Genomic DNA, 21,915 nt, shown 5'->3' on the forward strand with positions numbered 1-21,915 from the left:
TAAAAATATCCAAACATTCTTGAGGACTAAAAATCACTTTAAACTAAGCCATACCCTCATATTAGTGAAGGAGTTGTGTTGAACATAATGGAAAAGAGATCAGTAGCAACAACGCATAGTATATAATCGAAGTTAATAAAATAAGTAATAATAATAGCGAAGAACACGATAGTATGTGAGTTATAATAACAATATTCGTAAGCGAAATTATAATGTTTAACTACATACTAATCTTCATAAGCGAAATTATAAATGTTTAGCTACATACTAATCTTCTATCTTAATTTTCGATCAACATATCCTCCTATCCAAGGTCATGTCCTCGATAAACTGCAAGTGTGTGTCTTGTCTAATCATTTTCTTCAATACTTCTTCGGTGTACCTCTACTTCTTTTCTTGCCCCTTCTTATACGCTATATGTGCATCTTCTCTTCACATGTGTGAATCATCTTAGTTTTGCTTTCTCCATCTTTTCCACCATGGGGCTACTTTCACTTTATTCCAAATACCTTCATTCTTAATTATATTTCTCTTAGTATATTCATACAATCATCTCAACATCTTTATTTTAGTTATGTTTATCTAAATGTGTAAGTTTTTGACTGATCAATACTACTGCACTATCACCTTAGCTTACGATGCTTTGTGCGATTGCCAAAGTTGAAGAAGTTGCGATAGGTCGATTTTCATATTTATATTAAGAGATACAAAAGAGGAAAAAGAATATGCAAAACTCATTTGTTTGCTTGGTTAGTCAAGAGTGGGCTAATCCATAAATCATGGCCCCCTTGTTTGAAGCCTCAACTTTTACCAATTAAATTTTGGCTTCCCACCTAATATTGGAACTTCGTAACACGTCTAATAATAAGCATCAGTTAATAGGGATCATGTAGTAAGATATATAATTATGTCAATCATTATTTTATTAATGGATGTGTCGAATTTAAATGTGACAAATAAAAGTGAACAATAAGAGTACATTTCGTAAATATCTTTTAGAGAAAAGACAAATGAAAGTTCATCTACCAAAGTAGTGGCTTGTGTTGTTAATATATTATCCCCCCTCCGCGGGTGGAGATAGAAAGTTGATGAAAATCCTTATTCTTGTCATTCTGTATCTCATTCTTTGGGTATAGTTTTCTTTAATCACATATCGACAGGTGATCCATTCTTTCTCCCCTTTCATGTGATTTGACTTTGCAAAAGGACAGGTAAACATACTAAGGATTAAAATGATTGTGTTCTAAATGAAATGTCATAAGTAGAAATTGACATAAAGTAGAAACGAATTGATCATTATCATCATTGCAAGCCAATATTACCATCCAATTGAATTTTTTTTAATCAAAAATTAAAAGTATTCTTGGTAATCAGTCTTAATCGCAAAAGGAAGAAGACCCAAACAAATGTTTATGAGGAAAACGAAAGAGATAAATAAATGAATAAACTAGAAAGGTAACTCAGATATCCACCACAAAAATGAATTCAAAATTTAAACTTTAAAGTTCATAGGTTTCTAATAAATTTTTTTAAAAAAACTTTATTATAATAGTATGAGGAGGAATCAAACCAAGGGCGAATTTATAGGTAGAAATTGTTACACGTGATTTGTGAACTAGTGATTTTTCCGTAAAATTAGATATTTTATGTATACATTTTCTAAAATTGATAGTATATTATCTGTTAACACTCATGCTACAAGAAGACTAAATGGTGCACCAATTCCCATAAAATACAATTTTTCTTTCTTTTTTTTCGTGTGCATCCATATTCTAGAAATCTTAGATTCGCCACTAAATCAAACCCCCCATCAAAAATACAGTGAGAAGGAATGGAACCATTGGAGAGTCGTCTTTATTCAAGTGTGAAAGTGAAATTTAAGAAAGTTTTTGGACTAAAAGTATTCTTTGTTACTGAGTTCTTAATAAATATTTTATCATATATTTAATAAATTTTGCAATGTAAATATAATATTTGTGTAAAAGTTACTGAATTATCGAAAACCTACCCGATATTCTTAATCCGCCCCTGATTGGCTGCAACATAATAATTCCATATTTTAATACGACCTTTCTTTATATTGGCCATCTGCATCACATAATTACCCTTGGTTGCCAAGTAGCCTTCTTCCTCTCATTTCCTTAATTGCAATTTTTTTTTATCATATTTATTGTTTTTTTGTAATTAAGACGTTACTTATTTTTTTCCTATATCCCATGTTGAGAATATAAAGTATGAAATTAGTTAGTTAGTTGATGAACAGTAAAATTAGTTAGTTAGTTGTGAACAGTAAAGTTAGTTAGAAATTCAGTTAGAATCAAGTTTGTTGATTAGTGATTTTGTATATATAGCTCCACATTGTAATACTTGTTGCTTTAATTCACATTCAATAAAAAGATATTTTTCTCCATGAATCTTCTCTCTTGATTGCTCTCTCTCGAACCAATGAGTTCTCCATTAATAGAGTTTGGGAGCTCACATTGTTGATTTCATCATGGTATCAGAGCACAGGGAATTGCTCCTATCTTCTTTCCGCTCCCATTTTGATCTGTGAGCTTCGTTTTTCTTTCATGTGAATTTTTTTGTTTGATCTGGTTGTTGTCGACTCGATCTTCGATCTGCCAGTTTCGTCTTCCTTTTATGTGAATCCTGATTGATCTGGTTGTTTTCAACTTGGTCTTCTTCCCAATTTTCAATTTACCATGGTTGATTCTTCAACTGATTCCATTCCAAATGCTTCTGCATCCACTATTAGGGTAGAAATCCTTAGTCCTTTCTACTTGCATCCATCTGAGAATGCGAGTTCATCCTTATTACCTGCAGTTTTCGATGGGACTGGTTACAGATCCTGGAGAAGAGCAGTTCTCATGGCCTTGTCTGTTAAGAGCAAGACAAGATCCATTAATGGGAAGGTTGTGAGACATGATCCTAGCTTTCAGCAACGGGAAATGTGTGATGATATGGCCACATCTTGGATCTTGAACTCCTTGTCACTAGATCTGCATGATAGTCTGCAGTATGTCAACAATGATCAGGAACTTTGGGGAGAATTAGAAGAAAGCTACGATCAAACCAATGGTTGTAAATTGTACCAGCTTCAAAAGGAGTAGTGACCTTGTCCAAGGCACTCTGGATATCACTGGTTACTACACCAAAATGAAGAAACTCTGGGAAGAAATAAGCACTGTTGATATCATCTCCCAGTGCAATTGTGTGTGCACTTGTGGTGGTAAAACAAAATTGGTTAAGGCTGAACAAGATCGCAGACTTATACACTTTCTAATGGGTTTGAATGAGATGCATACTGTAGTCCGAGGCAACTTTTTCATGATGAATACTCTACCAAGTATGGCCCAGGATTTTGCCATCTTGTCCCAAGAAGAAAAGCAAAGGGAAGTAAAACCTCACAACTACACTGCCTTGGATTCGACCTCTCTCAATGTTTTTGCTTCATCTAACAATGTTGCAGGTTCCAAAGGTCCTAAGACCAATTTTAATTCTAATAGGGGAAACACAGAAGGTTATGGAAACTCAAACACAAATGTGTTTAGAGGAAATTCAAGCACTGGGAGGTCTTCATTGTTTTGTGATTTCTGCAAGAAAACAGGACACACTAAAGATAGATGTTACAAGCTCCATGGTTATCCCACCAACTCTAAGTTCTCCAAGGGTAAAAGTTCAAATTCAGCAGCAAATGTGTGTGCTTCTGAGGTTGACAGGAACCAATGTGAGGATGATAATAAATTGAGTAAACAAATGCCTTTGAATTTGTCTAAAGGCCAGTATGAGCAGTTGTTAAATCTCTTGGGATCTCTACATGCTAATCATGGAACCAACAACTCTGAGAATATGCTGAGTGGAGCTGTGAACCTGGTAGGCATACTAGCTTGTTACTCTTTAATTACTGATATATGTGATCTCTCTTGTAAATGTGTTAGATTAACTGTTGGTTCCTGGATTATAGACTCGGGAGCATCACATCACATGACCTATAACAAAGCCACACTCACAAACATCAGCACACTGTCATACCCTTTATTAATTACCTTACCAAATGGTTATAAAGTTAAAAGTGACTGAAATTGGTGATGTTTGTTTAAATCCAATACTGACTCTGAGGAAAGTAATGTTTGTGCCTAGTTTTAAGTTCAATTTAATCTCAGTTCACTGTCTTGCATTGCAACTCAAAGGTGTAGTCAGTTTTAACACTTCTTCTTGTCTATTGCAGGGACCTTCTCTGAAGAGCCCTCTGGAACTTGGTAGAGCTAAAAATGATTTATACTTCTTGTGCTCTATATGTCACAACTATCATCCTCCTTCTGCTGGCAACAAAGAGACTCATGTTACTGCAAAGTTTTTCCCTAGTCATAGCAGTCATTCTCTAGTTAATTGTACTAAAAGTTCAACTGACAATGTATGTCAAGCTTCATCTTCATCATTTACTGTAAAATACACTCCTTATATCAATAAAGAAGTATGTTCAGTTTCTATTTTGCTTCTTGTTCTAATGAAGATTGTTCTCCTGCTGAGACTTATACTGATGAATTCTTATGGCATGTTAGACTAGGCCATGTACCCTTTGTAAAAATGAAAAGCATTTCCACCATACCTATCCATTTTTTCCACAAAACAGCCTTTTACTTGTGTTATATGCCCTATGGCCAGGCAAACTAGAATTCCATTTCCCGAGAGCACAACCTCCACCACCAAAGCATTTGAATTACTTCACATTGATCTATGGGGTCCATACCACATTCCCACTCATGATGGCTACAACTATTTCTTGACCATGGTAGATGACAACACTAGATCAACTTGGACATAATTACTTAAATGCAAAAGCAATGCCTTACAAACTATCAAAATCTTCATCTCACTCATAGAGAATCAATTTCAAACCAAAATAAGAACCATCAGGTCTGACAATGGTTTGGAGTTTACCTCCATGAAGCTAGCCAGTTTTTCCAAGAACAAGGGATAATACACCAAAAGTCTTGCCCCTACACACCCCAACAAAATGGTGTGGTAGAGAGGAAGCATAAACACCTTCTTGAAACAGCTAGGGCCCTCTTTTTCCAATCTAAATTACCTATGAGGTACTAGGGGAATGTGTCCTAACAGCTACATACATCATTAACAGATTACCTACCAAACTCTTGAAAAATAAATCCCTATATAAGTTATTGTATCATAAACACCCTACATATTCTCACCTTAGAAGTTTTGGTTGTCTATGTTTTCCCACTACTTTATAAACCCATAAGGACAAGTTTGAACCACGGGCTACACCACACATATTTGTTGGCTATCCTTTCAATACAAAAGGTTACAAGGTTTTGGATTTAGCTACCAATAGAATTCATGTGTCTAGGGATGTTATTTTCCATGAATCCATCTTTCCCTTTGTAATTGCTCATGTTGGCTCCAATTTTGCTTCTGTTTTGAATTTACTTGTTAATCATTCTACCAACCTACCTAGTATGCCTAGCACAATCAACATTTTTTATACTGATGATTTACTAGATACAAACACATCACATCAAGTCACAGATAACCAAGTAACCATTAACACTGAAGCCCCAAACATCACCACTACACCATCCATACCTGCACCTATTTCATCATGTGATGCTCCATATGCCCCTAGAAGAACAACTAGGTCCCTTCATACCCCCACTTATCTAAAAGACTACAACTACACTTTACCTAACCTACACTCTTCTACCTCTACTGCCTCAAGCTCACACCCACACCACTCTCTCACCTCTTTTGCAACTAACCATGACAGTATTTGCTTCACTTCTTTTTGTCCTGATAGCCAACAGTTGGTTGAAAACATTACATATGACTGTGAACCTTGTTCATATGAAGAGGCAATCTTGTCTCCTGCCTGGCAGAAGGCAGTGACACAAGAGTTTGAGGCATTATATGCCAACAATACTTGGGAATTGGTACATCTGCCCAAAGGCAAGAAAGCCATTGGTTGTAGGTGGGTGTATAAGATCAAACACAAGGCAGATGTGAGTGTGGAAAGATTCAAGGCAAGGCTGGTAGTTAAAGGATACACTCAACAAGCTGGGATAGACTACACTGAGACTTTTTCTCCTGTGGTTAAAATGACCACTGCTAGAACATTGATCGCTTTGGCTATTAAGAAAGGCTGGAATTTGTATCAGTTAGATGTCAACAATGCCTTCCTTCATGGTGATTTGAATGAGGAAGTGTATATGACATTACCACAAGGTCTTATGGTAGATGGTATTGACATGGTGTGTAAATTGAAAAAATCATTGTATGGCTTGAAACAAGCTAGTAGACAATGGTATGATAAGTTGACAAGCAGTCTTTGTTCTAGAGGATACACACACTCAAATAGTGACTATTCACTGTTTTATAAAAGAAAAGGATGCTCTACTTTGGTCTTTGTTGCAGTATATGTTGATGATGTAATCTTGACTGGGACTGACCTAGAAGAAATTGACTCCTTGAAGTCTTTTCTACATGATCAGTTCAAGATAAAAGATTTGGGCAAATTGCATTATTGCCTGGGGTTAGAGATATTGTATAGGCATGATGGTGTTTTGATTTCACAAAGAAAGTTCACCACTGACCTTTTGAAGGAATTTGATTGTTTGAATTACAAGACTGTTACCTCACCACTGGACTGTACTGTCAAATTAAAGGCCATTGATGGCAAGTTGTTGTGTGATCCTACTTTTTACAAAAAATTAGTAGGTAAGCTTAATTTTCTCACAAATACAACGATGGATATATCCTATAGTGTACAGCAGTTCAGTCAGTTCATGCAGACTCCTAGAGAACCACACTTGAAGGCAGCTTACCATGTTCTCAGATACTTAAAGCAGGATCCTTCATTGGGCATTTTCATCTCCAATACTCTGCACTCAGTGTCAAAGCTTTTTGTGACTTAGACTGGGCAGCTTGCCTTGATTCAAGGAAGTCAGTTAGTGGTTATCTAGTCCTTATGGGTGATAGTCCCGTTAGTTGCAAGTCCAAGAAGCAAGCCACAATGTCTTTGTCCTCTGCAAAAGCAGAATACAGAGTTGTAAGACAGGTGGTAGGGGAATTAGTCTGGCTTGAGAGGTTGCTGGATGAATTATCAGTATAGTGTCATTTGCTCATACAAGTTTTCTGTGATAGTCAAGCAGCGGTGCATATTGCCAAGAATCCAGTCTTCCATGAAAGGACTAAACATATAGAAATAGACTGCCATTTTGTCCGAGATAAACTTCAAGAAGGTCTGATTTCACTTCACCACATCCCTACAGAATCCCAGTTGGCAGACGTCTTCACCAAGGCCCTAACTGGGGTTAAACACACTACTTTATTACGCAAGTTGTCTGTAATTTCATCACCTCCAACTTGAGGGGGGGGGGGGGTTGAGAATATAAAGTATGAAATTAGTTAGTTAGTTGATGAACAGTAAAATTAGTTAGTTAGTTGTGAACAGTAAAGTTAGTTAGAAATTCAGTTAGAATCAAGTTTGTTGATTAGTGATTTTGTATATATAGCTCCACATTGTAATACTTGCTGCTTTAATTCACATTCAATAAAAAGATATTTTTCTCCATGAATCTTCTCTCTCGATTGTTCTCTCTCGAACCAATGAGTTCTCCATTAACGGAGTTTGGGAGCTCACATTGTTGATTTCATCATCCCAAAAAAGTCAATATAAGAAAGAAAGAAATGGAGATAATATTTTAAGAATATTTTGACAAAGTTGTTTTACATTATTAAAAAAATTATTTAAGGTCTTTCTAGTTTCAATGAAGCTTAAGTAAAATTTAGTATTTTTTTTTGGGGGTGGGAGGTGGGTTAAGTGGCTTTTAGTGATATTTAGTTAGGTAAAATTGAGCAATTTTCTGTTACGAAAAATAAGATAGTATCTTTCGATATAATAAGTAAAATTGAGTGTTCATTTGTGAAATTACTCCTTTCACCGACTAGTAGAAAATATAAATTCAAGATAATGAGTCTGCTTTTTCTTTATTGGCTCTTACATGATGCGATTTTAAATTAATGAATTTTGAATATTAAATAATTAAATTGACAGAGAAAATAAAGTGATTAATTAATTGGCTGACATAAAGGTCACATTTTAACTTTGAATTATTTTTTTTCTGGTTCCTATATTCTTTCTTTTTTATAGAGAAGTTTCCCATGAATCAAAAAAATCAAAGTGGTTGTACATGATGGAAGAACGAATCCATTGTACTTAATTAATTAAGCAACTTGCACTCTCATTAATCATCACATTGACATGGTAATTGCTCTATTCCTTTTTTTAGTTCCCGTTTGACAATGGATTTTAAATTTTAAAAAAATTATTTGAATTGATGAAGTTGGGGTTCAAAATTGAATTGTATTTGGTGATATTTTTTATAAAGAAGAGAAAAAATATTTTTTCTGATTTAATTTCTTTGTCTTATTTTGACTTGACACGGAATTTAAGAAATTAATGAAGAATTTTTAATTTTATGGTCTTAAATTAAAGATATGTCAAATGTACTAAAATGATCTTTGATTTTGTCGTTATCAACGTGTTAAGTTAGAAACTGAAATTAAAAAATTACTAAAAACAAAAATAAAATAAACAAATTAAAACCTAAAAAGAACTTTATTGGAATTCATGAAAATGAAGTTGGAATATTTGAAAAATAAATTTGGAGCACTTTTAAAATTTGAAATTCAAATTCACATTTGAAAATTTTATAACCAAATATATATATATTTAGCCAATAAATTATCCATTAAAGTTACCTCGAAAGCTCAACTTTTAATTAATTAGTAGTACTACTTTTCTTTTGTCAATTATTCATTTAAAAAATCATCTAGAAGGAATTTCTTGATACTTAAAATCTACAGTGAACTCAACTTGTTATATATTTATAAGATCATTAATTCCAATTGCTATTTTTAAAAAAAAAAAAATCCAATTGCTATTAACTTCAAGAAAAATATGTCCATATACAAAGTTGTAGCATGGACTTTTTGTCCCCAAATTGCATGAACTTTATCATCATTATTTGTTTGTATACAAATTAAATTGCAACTTGTTGGTAAATGAATAATTTCTTTAATTTTAACACCAAAAAAATTACTGCAGGATCCCCACCCCCCCCCCTTCCAACCCCTAACTATGAAATAAACACACACAAAAAAAGAACAAAAAATAAAATAAAATAAAATAAGTTGATAATCTCAAAAAAAAAAAAATATCTAAAACGTTATCTTCAAAAAAGACAATCCTCAAGTTGAAAAAATATTGTGTTTAGTTTAAGCAATTGATTACATAATCCATCTACCTTTGAATTGGATTGACATCTAACAAGGGAATGTTTGGTATGTTGGAAGAGTATTTGTCTTATACTTCTTGTTTAGTTATTAATTCTGGTATAATTTAAACGTTCAGATCAGAACGGTATATATTTCAAATTGTAAAATAATAATATTGAGACTAATTATTTTGAATAAAATAATGAAAATGATCATTAAAAAAGTACCTCTACTTCTATTAAATCATTTTTCAATAAGAAATAAAACCAAAATACCTAATCCCAATATAAGTAATTTCAACACATAACTTGACCTTAAACCGAATGACCCCTTACTTGTATGTCACATTTCTTACATTTGAATTTGTTTGTTTGGTTTTGACTTGATATAATATTTAAGAAAGTAAAGAAGATTTTAAATTTATGGTGGTAAATTAAAGATACATAGAATGTACAAAAACATGTTTAATATTATGATTTTAAGTATGTCATGAAGAAAGTTAGAATTAAATAATTATTAAAAGAGGAAAGAGAGATTTTTTTAAAATGATACTCCCTTCACTTCAATTTGTTTTTCCTACTTTTCTATTTTAGTCATTTTGAAAAATAATGTTACTTTTTTTAGCAACTTTTTAATTTTAATATTTCACATGATATATTTTAAACCACATGATTAAAAGATATTTTAGAATATTTGACTTATCTTTAATTTAAAACTAAAAGATTCTGAAGTCTTTTTTTACATACTTAAACTTCGTATTAACGCAAAATAAATTAAATAAATTGAAACTAAAAATATATATTATTCCTCTCACACCTTCTTTTTTTTTATGTGATGAATGATATAATGTGAAAAGACGTTGGTAGCACGTTATTCTAAATGGTCTTTAATTTATAATCTTTACTATGAGAACCAAAGAGAATAATTAGTAGAGTAATATTACAATTGATATTACAAATAACTTGGCAAGTTGCATATTATAGTAGACAAGACATTATGGAAGTAGATGAATCTCTTAGACCCATGTGAATTGCATGGAAAAAAAAAGAGGGATCAAGTTGAGAAAAGTGGTTGGGGCTGCCACATTATTAGGTTTATATTCGTATTGATTTTCGATTAAATTAAATTTACGATATTTAATTTTTATTATTAAAAAAAAAGCTTTTCTAATAAAAAAAAAAATCGACCTCATTTGAAAATGATTTGAAATCAAATTAATTTGAACTTGAAATTTTGTTGTTTGGGTATGTAATTAAGAATTATTATGTTATATTTTTTCTAATAACCATGAAAATGAAAATTCTATAAGTTGTCATGAAAACTATCAAAATTTTCTCAATTGTTATATAATCTTATCAAATGAACAAATCATAATTCATAAACAAGATATTAGAATATTCTAAGACGATGTAGTGATAAACTACATGTCTTTATGTTCCTTTCGAAAATAAATACCAGTGATTACAAATGTTCAAATATGCACATAATTTTATAAAGATCGACTGATCAACAATAACAATTAATAGCTATTCTTTAATACTATAATTCTTTCACCTTGGTGTAACACAATCTTTTCATGCCAAATATGAACTTTATTTTATTTTTTACAATATTTAAAATGATGAATCTTATTTTTCAAAATAAATTTATGAATCAAATTTTATATTTTAAAAGTTTGGAATCACAATTTTGTCAAATTTGAAAATTTGAAGTCATGATCCCAAATTATATATCTAAATATTGATCAGAATTTTAAATTAAATGCCCAAACACCTATTTATATTTTGTCTACGAAAAAAGTATCACATAAATTAAGACGGTGAAACGCAGGAAGTAAATATATTCTTAGGGGGAGTAGTTGCAGGGCTATTTTTGTCAATCGATAAAGACATTTGTAAAAAGTTGAAAAAACCTCGGATAATGATTTTGACGGGCAGTGGCAGATAACGTAATTATAGTAAAGTGAAAGGGTATTTTATTCAGACTCGGTCCAAATAATTAAGCTTTTAGCAAGTTGATGATCAACTTGCATGGCACCTAACGTAAGCAATTAGCTAAAACACCAACTCAAATTGCTATAATTTTGTCTTCAAAAAGTTGATATTCTCTCCCAAGATTTATATCTAACCCAACATGTACACAACAACTAGGAGTGATAAATAAGTGGATAAAAAATTAAATATAATTATAAATTACAAATAAACATGTCGAATCAGATCGGATATGAATTGATTAAAGATAATTTAGATAAAATTAACACAAATAGATAGGTTGGATTGGTTTCATAAATAGTTAGGTGAAAACACAAATCAGAGATGTGTTTGATATGAAAATATTTTCTAAAACAATAAATGAGCTTCTTCTTTTTTTTGTATTTTGTATGTATTTTTTTTTCCTCCCTAGAGCTCCCACCCCTTTTTGTTCCCTTGGTGACTCGAATTCGCAATTTTCGAATTGAAAGTGAAAGGTGTTTACCATTCAAATAGTATTTTTAAAATTTTCTCATGTTTGATCGGTCAAAAAATATTTTAAAAATAAAGAAAATGACTTTTTTTTAAAAATGAAAGTAGGGAATACAAAGTTTTACTGAGTGACATTTTACATTAGTGTGTCCTCTCCCATCTCAACATACCTCATTTTCACCTTCACTTAGCCTCCCATCCCACCACACCACACCACACCCCTCTTATTTTAATATTTATCTAGATTATGTATAAAAAAAAATCAGAATAATATGTGTGTACACATTTTGTGTATATATATATCACACTCCATTCTCATCTCTCTTAATCTCTCTTATCAAACAAAAACAAAATAGAGATGACTTCTACACTCCAACTCCGCCGAATCAACCACCATAACGCCGCCACACTCGCCGGAAACTTCCCCATGACGACGACCAACAATGTCTCCGTCCCCGATAACCACTTCCATTACCACACCCACCCCGTGGGTCCCAACAACAACCAGTGCTGCTCCGCCGTAGTCCGATCAATCTCCGCCTCTATCGACACCGTATGGTCGATAATCCGCCGCTTCGACAATCCGCAAGCCTATAAAAACTTCCTCAAGAGCTGCCACGTCATCGTCGGCGACGGAAAAGTCGTCGGTTCTCTCAGGGAGGTCCACGTCATCACCGGCCTTCCGGCGGCTTCGAGCATTGAGAGGCTCGAAATTCTAGATGACGAGAAAAAAGTGATGAGCATTAGTATAGTCGGCGGCGATCACCGGCTGAATAATTATAGATCCGTGACGACGCTTCATCGGACGGCGGCGGATGACGGCGGCGACGGCGATAGGACGGTGGTGGTGGAATCATACGTTGTGGATGTTCCGCAAGGGAATACGAAAGAGGAAACACGTGTATTCGTTGATACAATTGTACGGTGCAATTTGCAATCGTTAGGTAAAATAGCGGAGAACTTGGAAAAAGCTAAGAGTATTTGACGGTCTATCGAAAATAACCTTTCTATAATAACGTTGCGTTATGTGTAATTACTCTGGATAATATTGCTGTTGTTGTAAGAGTAATTAGCTAAATCGATATTAATTGTTTACTGATTAAATCATTGTACATTTCATGATCTATTTTATTTTATTTTTTGGTTTTTTTTTTCTTCATGAAGACTGAGAAGTGAAAAGTTGAGAAATTTTGGAGAGTGTAATTAAAGTTGGTTATTCTTGGAATTGTTTCAATATGGAATAGCTATTAGTACGTAGTTGTGTTGTTTGTACATTGTTATATAATGACTTTACAGTGTATTCAGAGTTATTATTTACCTGATTGATTCAGATTGCATGTATTATAAGTCTTTCACATTGGTACGAGGAGCAATGTGCTTTCTTATATAATTTTGGTAATACATACTTTTTGAATTATTTTTTGAGATTGAATTAAACTTTTCGTATTAGTCCACATAAGTTTTGTCGTATCAAAATTTTCTTAATAACGAAGTAATTTTATTCATTCCACCGTATTAATAGTGATATGTATTTTGTATAGTATCCTTAAGTCACCATCAGATAAATTCTTCTAAGTCTTCCTTCTTTGTTCTGAATTGGTTAATTAGAGAAGCTGCAATATTACATGCATTTCATGATCAGCACATATTGCAGACTGAAATAATACTATCTATCTTAAAGAGTGAAAGGTTAAAAATATACTTTAAGTGTCGGATGACCCGATGACTCAGTTGGTTTGGAGGGTGGTTATCCACACGGATGACCCGGGATCGATTCCCCCCTCAATGCCTTCTGAGTCGAGCCTGTCGCATAGGGCATGCCTAGTGTGGTTTACATCCCCTGTGTGATTTACAGGCTATTACACAGTGGGGGGTTTACCCAGTGCGCACAAAGTGCTCACCCGAAGGGCAGAGGCTGTGGCAGAGGTTGTAGCGGCTGCGGGTTATCCTTGGTTTATTCAAAAAAAAATAAAAAAAATTGAGTTTTATATCTGAACTATTAGGTATGCAGATTTTCTATCCGACAAATAATAAAATTAGAATTTCACTATCGAAATTAAAAAAAATAAAAATAAAAAATAAAAAAATAAAAAAAAAATAAAAATAAAATATATATATATATATATATATATAAATAATTTGTCTTTATATATAAAATATACATTTTTTTTATAATAAACATTCAGATAAACCTCTTGTGCACCTGATTTAGTCGCTGCTTTTACTTAATGAACACAGTGCACAGATATTAATTTTTAATTTCCATATAGTCTAATTTTTTTAAAGGGTTTACCAGTTGTGAACTTCACAAATTGGCATTGAATATAATTTATCCATACTACTAATTGCATTTTTTTTTAAATAAAATAAATTGTTAATCTTTGGACACTGAACCTGCTGGTCATGAGACGGGTACCCAACAACTAATTCCTGGATTTAGTTTATAATATAAAAAAATATAGTATAATTAATCTAATTTATTCTGTTATAACTATTATCTACCTTATTTTTTTCAGATAATTAGATTCACTTGTTTGTTCAAAATCTCATTATATCTGCAAGAGATGATAAAATTAGTCTACAAAAATATAATGTATTCATATCATCTATTAATTCACTAATTTTATCCTGATTCGTCCAAATTCAACTCATCCAAATCGTGATAGAAGAATCAAAAGCTGCAAAACAGTAAAGTACCAACTTGCAATTAAACCAAAGGCAAGTTGTATTTTTATTTTTTGATAAATCTTTTATGGGATTTCTTGCCTCTCCTTTGTTTTAAATTTCCCGCATAAATATTATATTAAATGTTGTGATCGGCAAAAGAAAGAAAATATATTTTCCAAGTTGGTTACCAAGTGGGCAAGGAGGCTTTTATTGAATTTCAATTTGTTTGCCTACTAGTATTAGTCAATAAAAAGCCTCTAGATATAATTGTAATTTCATTTTATCTTAATATTATAATTGTAATTAATTATTTGCCTCTAGATATTCATATATCTCTGTTACTTTATCCGTTTTGCATTTTGCTATCTTATTATAATCATAGTTTTCTGCAATTTTGCTCAAAAGTTTTTTTTTTTAATCGATGGTCTATCAGAAACAATTATTCTATCCTATTAAAGTAGAGTAAGATCTGCACACATCTTATCATTCTCAAACCCTATTTATAAATTTACACCAAATATATTATTTAATAAGGCGATTTACCAATAGATCCAAATGTAATATATTGTGGTGAAAAAGGTACTTGTCATCTTTTAATTGAATTGTACGTAGATTATTTTTTTTTTTCCAAAAAATATTTTTCTTATTTTATCATATGATTATATATTGAAATGATTTTCTGGTTAGTTTTTGAAGATAAGTTTTTTTTTAGGCACAATCATTTTTATTAAAGTGAAATATGTGTCCAAATATTACTTCGACTTTCACATACTATTATTTTTTAACTTCAACTTTAATTATTATATTTTCAAATTTCAACATGTCCAAACAAATTCTGACATTTTGTTCATTTAAAAACCTCTAAACATTTGGTTAATCGATTAATTAAATTGGTGATTAATTTGTTTCACCTTTAATATCTCTAATCAAATATTCATGAAAGATGCTATATATTGCCGGACAGTAGCTCAAGTTGGAATAAATAATTACCATTAGTATTAGTCAAATAGTTGAGATTTTTATGAAGCACTTTTTATGTCATTGATTCCATCATTTGGACTAATTAATTAAAAAAGATAAAGTTCCTATATAGAGTTTTGCATTTTATGTCATTGATGCCATCATTCATATATTATACCGAAATATTGAAAACACCCCCAAATTGAGTATAAATTATTTGTTTCATTTCTGAGCTATCCCTAAAAAAATCTTTTTACTTGAGTAGCTGAACTTAAATACATCTCCAATCTTGCAACATATATAAGTGAAATACACCCCTAAATTTCCGTCAAATTTAGAGGTGTTTTCAACACTTCTCTCGATTTTTTATCAAGAGCATCATGCTCCTACAAGAGTTTGAAACCACTTGTTATGTCATGTGGCAGATCGAAGCTGTATCTAAGCTTAGTTTAGTCAATTAGAGGGATGTTTTTAAGACTATCAATAGATCGAGGATAAAATTAATACTTTTTGTCAAATTCAAAAGTATTTTCAATATTCTCTCTAAAATAATAAGATTTTATGATTAATCTGTCGTACTTGGTAGTCTTAGTAAAGCTACAACAATAAATAACTCTTTCTAACAAATTAAATTTGATATGCACTATAGTAAATTTGGTCAAACGTCACAACTCACAAAAAATAATTTTGGACCACGTTTAGAAATGTACCCAAAATTACCCAACAACAATGTTTTCTAAGTAGTAGTTAAGGATACATTTTTCAAGTGGTTAAAGCCTAATATGTTGTAGTGATGTTAACTGAAACTAAAGCTAAGTAATTACACTTGTCACAACTTTTTTAAATAATCAAATGATATTAATTTTAACTAATATTTTAAAATATATTTTTTCATTATATTGATATATTTTAAAATATATTTTTTCATGTAACTTAAGATTTATAAGGAGATCAAAACATCAACTGCATCACCTCTATCAAAATTCACTACCGACAAAGCCTTCTCTTCAGATTAAAGATGTCTCTGACTCTATTCTCCAGGCAAGAAAAATGTTTTTACCAATCTAATTAACCCTTCAGACCTTCTTCAACTCCAAGATGTGATGAGTCGACATCAAGGTGAACGATGGTTAGATATAAAGGCGGCTTCCCGGCTTAGATCGAAAGGAAGGACTTCACTTTCTGATCACTTTTTAGGCCATTTTGGAATTTCGAAAGCCACTACAATTCTACAATTTCCAATTGACCAAGTAAGACTACACTTGTCATGAGTCGAGTCAATCAGACTCAACGACCAGGAGTAGCAAAATGAAATCATATATTTATAGTTTGAATAACATTAATTCAAAAATTTGGACCTCCTTAACTAGAAATTAATCACAAAAAGAAATTACATAGAGTCATCGGAACAAGTTCTTGCGAAATATAAATGATATATATATATATATATATATATATATTAAGGATAGAAAAGTTTAGCATATAAAAGCTCATTCCAAACATCTTGAAGTCCAGGCAAACACCAATGTATACAATCAGCATAACTTGAAGGATTTGCTTTTTCTTGTGGACTTAAAGGTCCCCATCTTTCTTTGTAAATTGATGTATGTGCATCTCTTCTTGGCATTGACAATTGAGTTATGTTGAGAAATGTAATTGGCACTTTTGATTTGTTAAATTCTTCTTTAATCACTTGCATTATGCTTTTTCTACTTATCTGATCCCCAATAACTTGGATCCTCTATCATTTTTGTCTCATTGTAACAATTTCCATTTGGATCTCCTCCCCACTCTTTGCTCCTAATAACAAGCCAAAAAATAAATTGTTAGTAATATTTACAGATTCAGAATTTAGACGTGGTGAGTTCTAATCAGGGACGGGTTATAGTTAAATTGTCAATTCAGTAAATATGAGTTGCTCTGGTTCAAATTTTGTGTTTGTGTTAAGAAATTCACTTGATATGTAGAAATAATCTGTCTAGAATATAGTAAGTAAAAGAAATTGTTATCAAGACTTTATGAACTTAAAATTCTGAATTATGAGTTGTGAGAATGGATATTTCTAACTCTATCTATGTTTATTTTTGCACACTATGAGACTCGACTAGGGATATCAGATGGATGAGTTGGATTGAATTTAAGCAAATCAAAATAAGTTAAGTTAATAAATAGACAAATCACTAATCCGTCCGCAAGTTAGGCTGAAATGAGTTGTGTCAAGATGGGCTTCATGGATCATAACTCAATCCACCCAACTCTTGTCAAACTATAATTTCTTTGGTTCTTTAGTTTACCATTCGATATCGATATTCATATTAGAGTCTGACTTAAATTTATTTTTACACAATATTACAATTGTCTATTAGTATACAAACTTACCATGCATGAGAAGGTGACATGCTTGTAAAAAGGACCCTATTTCTTTTTGGATCCATATTTTTATTTATCCATCTCAATAAATTTTTCATTCCCATACGATAAGCATCATTAGTTGGCACATCTTCTATATCTTTTATATTATCATCATCAAATGTCCCATTCCTAAAAAAAAAAAACGTAAAAAATAAATGTAATTAATTAGTAGTGAATCCTAATTATGTGTTAAGACATGATTAATAATTAAAAAATTTAATGAATAAGAAAAAATATTATATAAAAAATTACAGAATCTTGAATGTACGGCCAGACATCCACCAAATATAAGTATTGAACACCAAAATATCGACTCCTTTCCAGTATTTTCCATGTGTATCGATCGAATTTTTTCGAACGATTCGATCGGGAACCCTATGTTTTCCAGGACTATCTGCATTTGATTCTAGTAGAAATGGTGCCCAGTAGAATTCAATTGTTGCATTATAATCCTGGTATGTATAATGAATCCAAGTTAAAAATAAATGTAATTAATTAGTAGTGAATCCAAAGTTAAATGTTTGTACTATATATAGTAGAATTTCCACATGATGTAATATATAGTATAAGTTTATGTTCACACGTGTCAAAAATATTTATACGATCAAGTTATTTAAAAAGTAATTCTATGCAAAATTAATAATTATATAAAAAATTATTTATACTATCAGTGTATATATAACGTACCTTTGCTGTGAAGATGGTGAACGAATCGACTTTATTGAGGGATTTAGCGTCGTTTGGTACGATTTTATGGAGGAGGCAAACCATAGAAGTGAATTGTCCTCGATTTAAAGAATCACCAACGAACATCATCCTCTTCCCTCGAAGATTTTCTAGCATCAACGATGCATTGAATCTGCCAAGATTATAACATATAGTTTAAATTCATAATAATAATGAGCAATTCATTAATTTTTGAACAATTATGTGTAAATTTCTAATTTTCTATGGTAAGTATTAATCGGTAAATTGAAAAAGAATGCTAGTATAACAAAATTAAGCTACACTAATAGGGTAAAAAAGAAATTTTATAATCTTGAAAATAAAATAGGTTATCTGATACAACAAGTAAAAATGATCTGATAATATAAAAAAATTAATCTAAATTGGTGGTATATATCACTTGAAGCTAGGGGAGTCTTGGAGCAATAGTAAAGTTATCTCTGTGTGATCTGTAGATAACGAGTTTGAGTTGTGGAAGCAACCACTAATACTTGTATTAGTGTAGGTTTTCTACATCACACTCCTTGGGGTGCATGCCCTCCCCCAAACCCTGTGCGTGAACGCAAAATGCTTTGTATACTGAGCTATCCTCGGCGGTATATAGGTAATAATGATTTGATAATATAAAAAAATTCCTAAATTATGGCGTTGTATATCACTTGAAGGGGAGTCTAGGAGCAACAGTAAAATTGTCTGTTTGTGATCTATAGATCATGAGTTTGAGCTATGGAAACAGATACTAATGCTTTGTATTAGGTTTAAGTTTTCTACCTCACACCCCTTGGGGTGCGGCTCTTTCCTTCTTTCCCAGACCCTGCAATATAAATATTGAATGGTTTGTGCACCGCACTGCCCCAGACGGTATATATGATCACTTAAACTCATTAACTAACAAAAAAGTTTACAAACCTGGGAATAAGACAGTCATTAGGTTGCCATCTCCAATAGAGATAGTCTTTATCTGGCCTGCCATGTTCTTGACAAGTCACTTGAGGAAGTAAATATGGACATTCTGATTCATTATATAAAGGCCTATTTGACTCATCCCAAATCCATTTTCCACTGAATAAATTGCAATCTTTTTCACCTTCTCCAATTGCAAATGGTGGCAATGTATAATCCTTGTTCTTCTCTAACACAACAAAAAACAAAGTCAAACAACTCAAAATCAAGAATCTCCAAGAAAATGGATTTAATTTATGTGCAACGACGATAAAAGATATCACACATGCACTATCAGTATAATTTAACATGTTATAGCATATCACTTTCTTTATTTTTTCAAAACACTATTAATCCACTTATTATTATGGGTGGTCACTTTTACATAGTTATATTTTATGTGACCAAATTTTGGAATAACAAACGATCAAATTCTACCATTAGATTTCCTTTTTTTCTATTTGGATCGATCAAGTTGGAGAGTGTCTAGATTAACATACTTCTCGAATTCAGACTATCAAGATAATCGTGTTTATTACCTTGAGAATTACGATATGATTTGGCATGAGAAGCCATTTTATAGCTTCTTAAATTTCTCGATAAAGAACGATATGACCAACAATGATTCAAATATAATAAAAATTGATAATAATATTAATTAGAAGACAAAAAGGTGTTGATCAAACTTACTTGATGATTTAGGATTTGGCCAAATCAAGTTGGCCAAGGATGTGACTGATGGAGAAGATGGAAGGAGATAGGATGAGTAAGTAATCAAAAACACAACCAAACTTAGCAATAAGAATAGATAATTATAAAAATGAACTTTTCTAAAGATGGGCAAAGAAGGAGGCAATTCCATCTATTAAGGATTTGAAGTCAAAATTCAAGAGTCATTCTTATACGACTAGTGCGCGTTAAGTATCCTATCTAAGGATCACTATGTCACATCTTATGTTGAAGCTAACACGTTAAGTATCCTATCTGGGGAGTACATCTTATGTTGAAGCCTCTATAACACGTTTAACACATTGCAAAATGAAGAGTTGAATAAGATTCATTGTACTTAAGCTAGATCATCAACTTACTAAATTAGGTCATATATATTTTTACAATTTGAATATATGAATGATATACTAGCTTTATGTTCGTTGAATTTGTGATAAATATCAATTTCCATTATTGTGCTATTGCTAAAATTGATTTTAGGTAAGCAATTATCTTAGTTTCATGTATGTGGTTTATACCTAATTAATTTATTCAAGGATATAATCTTGTCATTATTTTTTTTTTTAAATTGATATGGAGTGATTAATATGTCTATCACTCGATAGTCAAAGAAATTACAATTGAAGTCATATTTTTACAAATACATACTTAGAATTTCTTTTGATATCTGTCTAGTTTTAGATATTGTTCTTGACTGAAGTATTTGACTATTTGTAATGCACCAGAAAAATTAAAAAGGTAGCTCAAATATTAGTCATTGAATCATGAATGATTTCCAGTTGTAATGATCAGATGGTTAAATGTTAATTAGAATTAGAAAATGGCAGAAACGGATTCAGAATTTAAAGTTTATAAATTCTTATATTAGCGACATTAAATCACTGTTAGGACTAGTAATATAACCTCTTAAAGACGTTATTTATTAAATTTTCTCTTATAATATAGATATATCATGAACAAAAACTATTGAATTCTCATGATCGACTGACATACATACATCTAGATCGACCCTCAGAGAAGGGGACTTACTCCTCAACATTAGTGTATTTGGACATGATTCGGTCCTTTGTATATATGTTCACACATTCACAAGAAAACCAATTTAATTTTATCAAAGTCGATTGCCTAAAAATACGTATATACAAAGGACGACCATGTCCAAATACACTAGTGTTATATTTTTTCAAATTGATTAGCTAAACACGAACTGTTCATGATCGTCCATAAAATTTTCTAAGGATAAAAGAGCTTTGTGAATAAAAGTTCATTCCAAGTATCTTGAAGGCCAGGCAAACACCAATGAAAACAATCAGCATAGCTAAATGGATTTGCTAGTTCCTCTTGTGTTAATTTATTCCATTGCTTCTTGTAAATTGTTGTGTGTGCATCTTTTCTATAACTTGAGAGTTGTGTAATATTGAGAAATGAAATTGGCAATTTTGATTTGCCAAATTCTTGTGAAATCACTTGCATTATGCTTTTTCTACTATCTGATCCCCAATAATTTGGATCCTCTATCATTTTTGTTTCATTGTAACAATTTTTATTTGGTTCACCTCCCCAATCAATGCTCCTGAAAAACAAAGAGTGGATATAAATATATGTTATATCTCAATGGTAAAATATAATTCTAAAATTCTCAAATGTTATTTGAAAATATTACATTATTTTAGGGGATTTTAATTTGTTAAATCCCAAACAATGTTGGTGGGGGTGGGGG

The 21,915-nt window shown here is 31.7% G+C and overlaps 1 protein-coding gene and 1 pseudogene across 1 annotated transcript; one reads left to right on the forward strand and one right to left on the reverse strand.

The window, feature by feature from the left end:
• Positions 1 to 12,082: 12,082 nt before the first annotated feature.
• LOC102578907 (abscisic acid receptor PYL4) lies at positions 12,083 to 13,012 on the forward strand. Its single transcript, XM_006355578.2, has one exon. It carries the CDS (start codon positions 12,118 to 12,120, stop codon positions 12,742 to 12,744), a length of 627 nt encoding a protein of 208 aa, XP_006355640.1. The 5' UTR covers positions 12,083 to 12,117; the 3' UTR covers positions 12,745 to 13,012.
• A 3,833-nt stretch (positions 13,013 to 16,845) lies between these two features.
• Positions 16,846 to 20,042, reverse strand: LOC102583765 (protein trichome birefringence-like 33; annotated as a pseudogene).
• Positions 20,043 to 21,915: the final 1,873 nt, after the last annotated feature.

Source organism: Solanum tuberosum, unplaced genomic scaffold (genome assembly GCF_000226075.1).
Source record: "Solanum tuberosum cultivar DM 1-3 516 R44 unplaced genomic scaffold, SolTub_3.0 scf00202, whole genome shotgun sequence".
Taxonomy (NCBI): domain Eukaryota; kingdom Viridiplantae; phylum Streptophyta; class Magnoliopsida; order Solanales; family Solanaceae; genus Solanum; species Solanum tuberosum.